At 41.1% G+C, this 12,414-nt stretch overlaps 1 protein-coding gene across 2 annotated transcripts in view; it reads right to left on the reverse strand.

Annotated features, from left to right (window-relative positions):
- Nucleotides 1-12,414, reverse strand: part of PTPN23 (protein tyrosine phosphatase non-receptor type 23) — a 45,575-nt gene that overhangs the window by 25,929 nt on the left and 7,232 nt on the right. For both annotated transcript variants that reach the window (XM_055080180.1, XM_024124021.3), the window contains exon 2: nt 11,040-11,114. In XM_055080180.1, coding sequence (XP_054936155.1) covers nt 11,040-11,114 — 75 coding nt within the window. The remainder of the gene's footprint in view (nt 1-11,039; nt 11,115-12,414) is intronic.

The following is a 12,414-nucleotide window of genomic DNA, read 5'->3' on the forward strand; positions in this document are numbered from 1 at the left end:
AGCTGATTCACTTTGTTATAAAGCAGAAACTAACACACCGCTGTAAAGCAATTACACTCCAATAAAGATGTAAAATAATAATAATAATAAAAATAGAAATAAAAAAATGAAATCAATGGGAAAACAAGGTTTAAAATGGCAATACATACATACTTATCAATAATTACCTTAAATGTCAATGGACTAAATGCTCCAATCAAAAGGTACAGAGTGGCAGACTGGATTAAAAAAATAAGTGCCTACAATATGCTGCCTACAAGAGACCCACTTTGGGGCAAAGGACACACATAGATTAAAAATGAGGGGATGGGGCTTCCCTGCTGGCGCAGTGGTTGAGAATCTGCCTGCCAATCAATGCAGGGGACACGGGTTCGAGCCCTGGTCTGGGAAGATCCCACATGCCGCGGAGCAACTAGGCCCATGAGCCACAACTACTGAGCCTGCGCGTCTGGAGCTTGTGCTCCACAACAAGAGAGGCCGCGACAGTGAGAGGCCCTTGCACCGCGATGAGGAGTGGCCCCCGCTCGCCGCAACTAGAGAAAGCCCCCACACAGAAACGAAGACCCAACATGGCCAAAAATAAATAAATAAATAAATAAATAAAATTTTTAAAAAGAATAAAGTGAGGGGATGGAAAAAGATATTTCATGCAAACAGAAATGACAAGAAAGCAGGGGTCACAATACACATATCAGACAAAATAGACTTTAAAACAAAGGCTATAAAGAAAGATAAAGAAGGACACTGTACAATGATAAAAAGATCAACACAAGGAGAGGATATTACACTTGTCAACATATATGCACCCAACATAGGAACACCCAAATAAATAAAACAAATACTAACAGACATAAAGAGAGAAACTGACAAGAATACATTAACAGTAGGAGACTTTAATACCCCACTCACATCAATGGACAGATCTTTGAGACAGAAAATCAATAAGGCAATAAAGATCCTAAATAATACAATAGAAAAGTTAAACTTAATTGATATCTTCAGGACATTACATCCAAAAAAAAACCAGAATACACATTCTTTTCAAGTGCAAATGGAACATTCTGTAGGACTGACCACATACTAGGGCACAAAACAAGCCTCAACAAATGTAATAGTACAGAAATTATTTCAAGCATCTTTTCTGACCACAACAGCATGAAACTAGAAATCAACCACAGAGAAAGAAACAAGAAAAAACCAATTACATGGAGACTAAACAACATACTACTAAAAAAAAACAATGGGTCAACAAGAAAAATCAAAGAAATAAAAAATACCTTGAGGCAAATGACAATGAAAACACAACCATAAATATCTCTGGGATGCAGGAAAAGCAGTTCTTAGAGGGAAGTTCATAGCAATACAGGCCTTCCTTAAGAAACAGGAAAAATCTCAAATAAACAACCTAGCCCACCACCTAAAAGAATTAGAAAAAGAAGTACAAACAAAACCAAAAGTCAGCAGAAGGAAGGAGACAATAAAGATCAGAGAGGAAATAAATAAAATAGAGATGAAAAAAACAAGACCAAAAAAATCAATAAAACCAAGAGCTGTTTTTTTGAAAGGGTAAACAAAATTGACAAACCTCTAGCCAGGCTCACCACGAAGAAAAGAGAGAAGACACAAACAAAATAAGAAATGAAAGAGGAGAAATCACAACAGATACTGCAGAAATACAAAAAACCGTAAGAGAATACTATGAATAATTATAGGCCAACGAATTTGACAACCTCAAAGAAATGGATAACTTTCTAGAAACATACAGCCCATCAAAACTGAATGAATAAGAAATAGATAATATGAATAGACCAATCACTAGAAATGAAACAGAATGTGTAATAAAAAAAAAAAAACCTCCATACAAACAGAAGTCCAGGACCAGATGGCTTCACTGGGGAATTTTACTAAACATACAAAGAACTTATACCAATCCTTCCCAAACTCTTCCAAAAGACTGAAGAGGAAGGAACACTCCCAATGACATGCTTTGAAGCCACCAACACCCTGATACCAAAACCAAAGACACTACCAAAAAAGAAAATTACAGGTCAATATCTTTGATGAATATAGACACAGAAATTCTCAAACCAAATCCAACAATACATAAAAAAGGTCATACACCACAACCAAGTTGGATTCATCCCAGGGTCACAAAGGTGGTTCAACATACACAAATCAATCAATGTGATACACCACATTAACAAAAGAAAGGACAGAAACCAGGACTTCCCTGGTGGCCCAGTGGTTAAGACTCCATGCTTCCACTGCAGGGGGCCTGGGTACAATCCCTGGTCAGGGAACTAAGATCCCATGTGCCACATGGCATGGCCAAAAAAAAAAGGGGGGGGGGGTGAGGGGCAGAAATGACAGAAGCTACATGATCATCTCAACAGATATAGAAAAAGAATTTTATAAAATTCAACATCCATTCCTGATAAAAACCCTTACAAAAGTGGGTATAGAGGGAATATATCTCGACATAATAAAAGCTATTTATGGAGTTCCCTGGTGGTGCAGTGGTTAAGAATCCGCCTGCCAAAGCAGGGAACAAGGGTTCGAGACCTGGTCCTGGAAGATCCCACATGCCACAGAGCAACTAAGCTCGTGCACCACAACTACTGAGCCTTGCTCTAGACCCCGCGAGCCACAACTACTGAGACCATGTGCCACAACTACTGAAGCCTGAGGGCCCAGAGCCCGTGCTCCACAACAAGAGAAGCCACCGCAATGAGAAGCCTGCTTGCCGCAACTAGAGAAAGCCGGCGTGCAGCAATGAAGACCCAACGCAGCCAAAAATTTCTTTTTAATTTATTTTAAAAAAAAACACCTCATGGTAACTGCAAACTGAAAATCTATAATAGATACACACACACAAGAAAAGAAAAAGGAATCCAAACAAAACACTACAGTCAGTCATCAAATCACAAGAGAACAAAAGGGTAGAAAAAAGACTTACAAAAACAAATCAAAGGGGCTTCCCTGGTGGCACAGTGGTTAAGAATCCACCTGCCAATGCAGGTGACACGGGTTCGAGCCCTGGCCTGGGAAGATCCCACATGCCATGGACTAACTAAGCCCGTGCACAACTACTGGGCCTGAGCTCTAGAGCCCGCAAGCCACAACTACTGAGCCCACGTGCCACAACTACTGAAGCCTGCGCACTTAGAGCCCATGCTCCGCAACAAGAGAAGCCATGACAACGAGAAGCCCACGCACAGCAATGAAGAGTAGCCCCCGCTCACCACAGCTAGGGAAAACCCGCGCACAGCAACGAAGACCCAACACAACCAAAAATTAATTAATTAAAAAAACCCAACAAATCCAAAACAATTAACAAAATGGCAATAAGAACATACATATTGATAATTACCTTAAACATAAACAGATTAAATGCTCCAACCAAAAGACAAAGACTGGTTGAATGGATACAAAAACAAGACCCATTTACATGCTGTCTACAAGAGACCCACTTCAGATCTAGGTACACATACAGACTGAAAGTGATGGGATACAAAAAGGTATTCCATGCAAATGGAAATCAAAAGAAATCTGGAGTAGCAATACAGTAAGTCCCCTACATACAAACCTTCAAGTTGCGAACTTTCAAAGATGTGAACGTGCATTCTCATGTCTAATCACGTAAGTCAGTTCATGTGTCTGGCGTACATTGTCATGTGCATGCATCCTCTGCGAGTGGCTGTGTTTTTGTGTACTTTACTGTACAGTACTGTATAGAGTACAGTAGTATAGTATCTTTATTTCAAGCCCAGGATGTCCAGAAGCAAGCATAAATGCAGCGGTGGTGTAGCTGGTACAGTACTACCCAAACATCACTGGAACATTTTTCTCAAGAGGGTAGATGGAATTGAATCCAGCAAGGAATCAGAACCTGTGCCATCAACTTCAGACGTGAGTGAAACTGCAGCTTGCCCTCCATCTCCTATTGCTGACGATCCATCAGCCCTACCACCTCCCACCTCCTCTCCCTCCTCCAGTCAGTAACTCTTCTTGCCTGTTCACTCGATGCCAGCCCCGGTATGCAGTTGTTGTACTGTATTACTGTACTTTTCAAGGTACTATATTGTAAGATTAAAAATGTTTTCTTTATTTTTTGTGGGTTTTTTAAAATGTATTATTTGTGTGAAAAGTATTATAAACCTAATACAGTACAGTACTATATAGCTGACTGTGTTAGTTGGGTACCTAGGCTAACTCTGTTGGACTTACAAACAAAATGGGACTTATGAATGCACTCTTGGAACAGAATTCATTCGTATGTAGAGGACCTACTATACTCCTATCAGATAAAACAGACTTTAAAATACAGAGTGTTACAAGAGACAAAGAAGGACACTACATAATGATCAAGGGATCAATCCAAAAAGAAGATATAACAATTGTAAATATATATGCACCCAACACAGGAGCACATCAATATATAAGGCAAATACTAACAGCCATAAAAGGAGAAATCAACAGTAACACAGTAATAGTGGGGGACTTCAACACCCCACTTTCATCAAGGGACAGATCATCCAGACGGAAAGTCAATAAGGAAACACAGTCCTTAAGACCCATCAGACAGATGAACTTAATTGATATTTATAGTGCATTCCATCCAAAAGCAGCAGAATACAGATTCTTTTCAAGTGCACATGGAACATTCTCCAGGACTGATCACATGCTGGGCCACAAAGCAAGCCTTAGTAAATTTAAGGAAATTAAATCATATCAAGCATCTTTTCTGGCCACAAGACTGAGATTAGAAATCAACTACAAGGAAAAAATGATAAAAAACACGAACAAGTGGAGGCAAACAATAAGGTACTAAACAATCAATGGATCACTGAATAAATCAAAGAGGAAATCAAAAAATTTGTAGAGAAAAATGAAAATGAAAGCACAATGATCCAAAACCTATGGGACACAGCAAAAGCAATTCTAAAAGGGAAGTTTACAGCAATACAATCTTACCTCAGGAAACAAGAAAAATCCCAAACAAACAACCTATCCTTACACCTAAAGCAACCAGAGAAAGAAGAACAAACAAAACCAAAAGTTAGTAGAAGGAACAAAATCATAAAGACCACAGCAGAAATAAATAAAATAGAGATGAAGAAAACAACAGAAAAGATCAATGAAACTAAAAGCTGGTTCTTTGAAAAGATAAACAAAATTGATAAACCTTTAGCCAGTTTCATCAAGAAAAAAAGGGACAGGGCTCAAATCAATAAAATTAGAAATGAAAACTAAGTTACAACTGACAGCACAGAAATATTGGGTTGGCCAAAAAATTTGTTCGGTTTTAAGTAAAAATAAAAGACATTTTTCATTTTCACCAAGAACTGTATTGAACAATGTATTCAGTAACCAAACGAACTTTTTGGCCAACCCAATACAAAGAATCACAAGAGACTACTACAAGCAACTATATGCCAATAAAATGGAAACATAGAAGAAATGGACAAATTCTTAGAAAGGTACAATCTTCCAAGACTGAACCAGGAAGAATGAGAAAATATGAACAGACGAATCACAAGTACTGAAATTGAAACTGTGATTAAAAAACTCCCAACATGGGCTTCCCTGGTGGCGCAGTGGTTGGGGGTCCGCCTGCCGGTGCTGGGGGCATGGGTTCGTGCCCTGGTCTGGGAGGATCCCGTGTGCCGCGGAGCGGCTGGGCCCGTGGGCCATGACCGCTGGGCCTGCGCGTCCGGGGCCTGTGCTCCATGACAGGAGAGGCCGCGGCGGTGAGAGGCCCGCGTACCGCAAAAAAAAAAAAAAAAAAACTCCCAACAAACAAAAGTCCAGGACCAGATGGCTTCACGGCGAATTCTATCAAACACCTAGAGAAAAGAGTTAATACCTGTCCTTCTAAAATGATTCCAAAAAATTGCAGAGGAAGAAACACTCCCAAACTCATTCTATAAGGCCACCATCGCCCTGATACCAAAACCAAAGACACCACAAAAAATGAAAATTACAGGCCAATATAACTGATGAACAGAGACACAAAAATCCTCAACAAAATACTCAGCACACCGAATCCAACAGTACAACAAAAGGATCATACACCATGATCAAGTGGGATTTATCCCAGGGATGCAAGGATTTTTCAGTATCAGCAAATCAATCAGTGTGATACACCACCTCAACAAATTGAAGAATAAAAACCATAGGATCATCTCAACAGATGCAGAAAAAGCTTCTGACAAAATTCAATACCCATTTATGTAAAAACTCTCCAGAAAGTGGACATACAGGGAACACACCTCAACATAATAAAGGCCATATATGACAAATCTATACCTAACATCAAACTCAATGGTGAAAAGCTGAAAACATTTCCTCTAAGATCAGGAACAAGACATGGATGTCCACTCTTGCCATTTTTATTCAACATAGTTTTGGAAGTCCTAGCCATGGTGATCAGAGAAGAAGAAATAAAAGGAATCCAAACTGGAAAAGAAGAAGTAAAACTGTCAACTGTTTGTAGATGACATGACACTATACACAGAAAATCCTAAAGAGGCCACCAGAAAACTACTAGAGGTCATCAATGAATTCGTAAAATTGCAGGATACAAAATTTATACACAGAAATCTGTTGCATTTCTATATACTAACAACAAAAGATCAGAAAGATTAATCAAGGAAACGATCCCATTTACCATCACAACAAAAAGAACAAAATACCTGGAATAAACCTACCTAAGGAGGCAAAAGACCTGTACTCAGAAAACGATAAGATACTGATGAAAGAAATTAAACACGACACAAACAGATGCGAGATATACCATGTTCTTGGATTGGAAAAATCAATACTGTGAAAATGACTATACTACCCAAAACAGTCTACAGATTTAATGCAATCCCTATCAAATTAACAATGGCATTTTTTCCACAGAATTAGGAAAAAAAAAATTTTTTAAGTTTTTTTTTGATGTGGACCATTTTTAAAGTCTTTATTGAATTTATTACAATATTGCTTCTGTTTTATGTCTTTGGTTTTTTTGGCCGCGAGGCATGTGGGATCCTAGCTCCCCAACCAGTGATCTAACCCACACCCCCTGCATTGGAAGGCAAAGTCTTAACCACTGGACTGCGAGGGAAATCCCTAGAACAAAAAATTTTACAATTTGTATGGAAACACAAAAGACCCCAAATACCCAAAGCAATCTTGAGAAAGAAAAACAGAGCTGGAGGAATCAGGCTCCCTGACTTTAGACTATACTACAAAGCTACAGTAATCAAAACAGTACGGAACTGACACAAAAACAGAAATACAGATCAATGGAACAGGATAGAAAGCCCAGTGATAAACCCACACACCTATGGTCACCTAATCTATGACAAAGGAGGCAAAAATATACAATGGAGAAAAGACAGTGTCTTCAATAAACGTGTGGGAACTGCTGGGAAAACTGGACAGCTACATGCAGAAGAATAAAATTAGAACACTCCCTAACATCATACACAAAAATAAACTCAAAATGTATTAAAGCGGCTTCCCTGGTGGTGCAGTGGTTAAGAATCCACCTGCCAATGCAGGGGACACGGGTTCGAGCCCTGGTCTGGGAAGATCCCACATGCCACGGAGCAACTAAGCCCGTGCACCACAAACTACTGAGCCTGCGCTCTAGAGCGTGTGAGCCACAACTACTGAAGCCCGCGCATGCGGGCTCTAGAGCTCACACGCTCTAGAGCGTGTGAGCCACAACTACTGAGCCTATGGTCCGCGACAAGAGAAGCCACTGCAATGAGAAGCCCATGCACCACAACTAAGAGTAGCCCCTGCTTGCCGCAACTAGAGAAAGCCCGCGTGCAGCAACAAAGACCCAATGCAGCCAAAAATTAATTAATTTTAAAAAATGTATTAAAGATCTAAATGTAAGCCCAGACACTATAAAACTCTTAGGGGAAAATATAGGCAGAACATTTTTTCACATAAATCACAGCAAGATCTTTTTCTATCCATCTCCCAGAGTAATTGAAATAAAAACAAACATAAACAAATGCAACCTGATTAAACTTAAAAACTTTTGCACAGCAAAGGAAACCATAAATAAAACAAAAAGACACCCTCAGAATGGGAGAAAATATTTGCAAATGAAGCAACTGACAAGGAATTAATCTCCAAAATATACAAACAGCTCATGCAGCTCAATATCAAAAAAAACAAATAACCTAATCAAAAATGGGCAGAAGATCTAAATAGACATTTCTCCAAAGAAGACATACAGATGGCCAAAAAGCACATGAAAAGATGCTCAACATCACTAATTATCAGAGAAATGCAAATCAGAACTACAATGAGGTATCACCTCACACCGGTTCAGAATGGCCATCATCAAAAAATCTACCAACAATAAATGCTGGAGAGGGTGTGGAGAAAAGGGAACCCTTCTACACTGTTGGTGGGAATGTAAATTGGCACAGCCACTACTGAGAACAGTACGGAGGTTCCTTAAAAAACTAAAAACAGAGCTACCATATGATTCAGCAATCCCACTCCTGGGCATATACCCAGAGAGAACCATTGTTTGAAAGGATACATGCATCCCAATGCTCACTGCAGCACTATTTAAAATAGCCAAGACATGGAAGCACCCAAAATGTCCATCGACAAATGAATGGCTAAAGAAGATGTGGTGTGTGTGTGTGTGTATATATATATATAAATACACACACACACACATATATATAATGGAATATTACTCAGCCATATAAAATTATGCCATTTGCAGCAACATGGATGGACCTAGAGATGATCATACCAAGTGAAATCAGACAGAGGAAGACAAATATTATGTTATCACTTATAGGTAGATACAAAAAACTGATACAAATGAACTAATTTACAAAACAGAAACAGACTTACAAAACAGAAACAGACTTACAAAACTCACAGACTTAGAAAACAAATTTAGGATTACTGAAGAGGAAAGGTGGGGGAGGAGGAATATATTAGGAGGTTGGGATTAACCTGTACACACTAATATATATAGAATAGATAATCAGCAAGGACCTACTGTATAGCACAGGGAGCTCTACTCAACACTCTGTAATAACCTACATGGGAAAAGAATCCGAAAAAGAACAGATATATGTATATGTATTACTGGATCAGGTTGCTGTACACCTAAAACAAACACAACGTGGTAAATCAACTATACTCCAACATAAAATAAAAATTTTTAAAGAAAGAAAAGAAATGCCTACTCTATTCCCCTCAGGCCTCGGTGACCTTGGCTGGTGTCACATCCCTAAAGCCTGAGCAGGCTTGAGTCCCGAGGCTGGACTGTCATGGGGCTGAGGGAGCTGGGGAGGATGTGCCAGCAAACGAGCCCCCCTCCACCCCCGCAGACATGTAGTGCCTGGTCCCTCTGCACGAAACCACAATCTCCAGATCCAGGTGGGCCCTCCTAGAGTTAAACCAAGCCTAGTGTATCCAAAGGATGTTGGACCCTCTGGGCTGAAACAGCTCTGAAAAGTCAGCTGGCCTCCAAGTCTCCTGGTGGGGGGATTCCCACCTTCAGCCTCCTTCCTTAGAGTTACCCCACCTACGTACAACAGCACCCTCAGCACAGCAGTTTGGCAGGGGTTGGGATTTGTCTTGGGGGTGAAAGGTAAGGGGGAAGAAGTAATGGAACAGAAGCCTGAAAGGTTCGAAAAGATACATGCACCCCAATGTTCACTGCAGTGCTGTTTACAATAGCCAGGACATGGAAGCAACCTAAATGTCCACTGAAAGATGAATGGATAAAGAAGATGTGGTACAGGACTTTCCCTGGTGGCGCAGTGGTTAAAAATCCGCCTGCCAATGCAGGGGACACAGGTTCAATCCGTCGCCTGGGAAGATCCCACATGCTGTGGAGCAACTAGGCCCATGCGCCACAACTTCTGAGACTGCGCTCTAGAGCCCACGATCCACAACTACTGAGCCCACGCACTGCAACTACTGAAGTCTGTGCACTCTAGGGCCTGTATACCGCAATTACTGAGCCTGCATGCTGCAACTACTGAAGACCGCACGCCTACAGCCCACACTCCACAATGAGAAGCCACCACAATGAGAGGCCCGTGCACCACAACAAAGAGTAGTCCCTGTACGCTGCAACTAGAGAAAGCCTGCGCACAGCAACGAAGACCCAATACAGCCAAAAGTAAATAATTTTTTTAAAATGTGCTACATATATACAATGGAATATTACTCAGCCATTAAAAAGAATGAAATAACGTCATTTGCAGCAACATGGATGAACCAGGAGATTATCACACTAAGTGAAGTAAGTCAGACAGAGACAAATATCATATGATATCACTTTTATGTGGAATCTTAAAAAAATGATACAAATGAACTTATCTACAAAACAGAAAAAAACTCAGACTTATAAAACAAACTTATGGTTACCAAAGGGGAAAGGTGGTGGGGGAAGGATAAATCGGGAGTTTGGGATTGACACATACACACTACTATATTTAAAATAGATAATCAACAAGGACCTACTGTATAGCACAGGGAACTCTACTCAATATTGTGTAATAACCTAAATGGGAAAAGAATTTGAAAAACAACAGATATCTGTATATGTATAATTGAATTACTTTACTGTACACCTGAAACTAACACAACATTGTAAATCAACTATACTCCAATATAAAATAAAACTTAAAGAAAAATTATTAGATAAACCAAGAAAAAAAAATACCACTGTTGTATGCTCACTGATACAGAAACATATCCACAGTATGTTAAGGGAAAAAGGCAGGCTACATAGGCAGTATAGGTGGTACATGGTCCTACTGTGGTTTTATATAGTATATGTAAATAACATTAAAATATATATATACACAAAAAATTGTGAAAAGGGTTTTATCTTTTGCTTTTAGTATTTTCAAATTTTTCTATCATTAATTTTGCTGCTTTTACAGAGGAAAAAAAACTGAATTAAAATGAGAAGACAGTTCTAGGTGGTTTCTTTACTTCCCTATCAAACCAATTCTGTTCACACCTGCATAAAAACACTATCCTCCTACCTGTCTGAGCAACTCCAGCTTCTTCAGTTCCTCATTGTAGGCTTCTGGATTCTCTCCATAATTCTTCTGGACAAACTAGGGAGAGAGAGAGAAGACTGTAAACCAGGAATAGAGCATACTCCCCTGCTCCCACTCCTGCCCTCTGAGTCCTCGGCAATCACCAGTCAGGGCTCAGGATGGAGTCCAGACCCACAATCACGAGCTCATCTCCTGGGCCGCTAGAAACTTGACCTCAATAACGGGACAGCACCAAGATGCTGACTGCGGGAGCCTCCTCCATTGGACAAAATGGAAAAGAAGACTGGACAACCTGACTGGAACGCCCTGGCTGGCCCTCATCATGCTGCAGCCCTCTCTACGAAGCCCAGGACTCTGCCAGCTCAGGAAGCTGGGGAACTCAGCTGGCTGAAATGGGATCCTACTGAGCATCCCAAAATGGGCCACAAATTCAAGCCTCCCTCGAGTACTGGTCCCTGGTGTGTCCTGGGGTCACAATCATAATCCTGACCCAACAGCAAATGTAGTAGGAAGAAGAACCAAAGAAGAGTGGGAGCACAAAGCCTTCTTCACCAGCCCGCCTTCCTGTGGAAAGGGCACCACAGAAGTAAGTGACCTCATTGGTGAGGAAAGGCCTGTGGATGTGTGATGGGAATGACCCAGACAGGGGGAGGGGAGGGGAGAGGTGGGGGCCCATATCAGAGAAGGGGCTGGCATGTCTGCCCACAACAGCACTCACCACCTCTTGGACAGTGAGCACACTCACCAGCCTGGAGGCATGGCCTGGACCAAAGGGCCCCTTGTGCACCTAAGATCAACAGACTAAGGCAGCTGGAACTACTCCTGTTGCAGGAGGTCCCGTGGGACAGAGGCGGGAAGGGACTGGAGGGATATCTGAGAGTCCTAGAAACAAGGCTTCACCTGACATCGATGAGAACATCTGTCCCTGTAGTCACACAATGGTAAAGGGGAGAGACATGCTGCCTCTGCTCCCAGCAAACTGCCCCTAGAGGAAACCTTCTACCTGTCTCATTCCTCCTCCAAGATCAGCAGCAAACACTTACTGAGCTCCTACCCACAGGCCAGACACTGTGCCAAGTGCCTAATAAGTCACTCAATCCTAACAACAACCCAAAGAAGTAGACATCATCATCGTCACCATTTTACAGATGAGGAAATGAGGAAACTGAGGCACAGAAGTTAAGGCATTTGCCGAGGTCACAGAGCACCAATAACTGATGGGGCAGTGACTGAAATCCAGGCATTTGGGCTCCAGAGACCATATTCTTTTTTTTTTTTTTTTTTTTTTTTTTTTTGTGGTATGCGGGCCTCCCCTTGCTGCGGCCTCTCCCGTTGCGGAGCACAGGTTCCGGACGCG

This window comes from Physeter macrocephalus, chromosome 18 (assembly GCF_002837175.3).
Source record: "Physeter macrocephalus isolate SW-GA chromosome 18, ASM283717v5, whole genome shotgun sequence".
NCBI lineage: Eukaryota > Metazoa > Chordata > Mammalia > Artiodactyla > Physeteridae > Physeter > Physeter macrocephalus.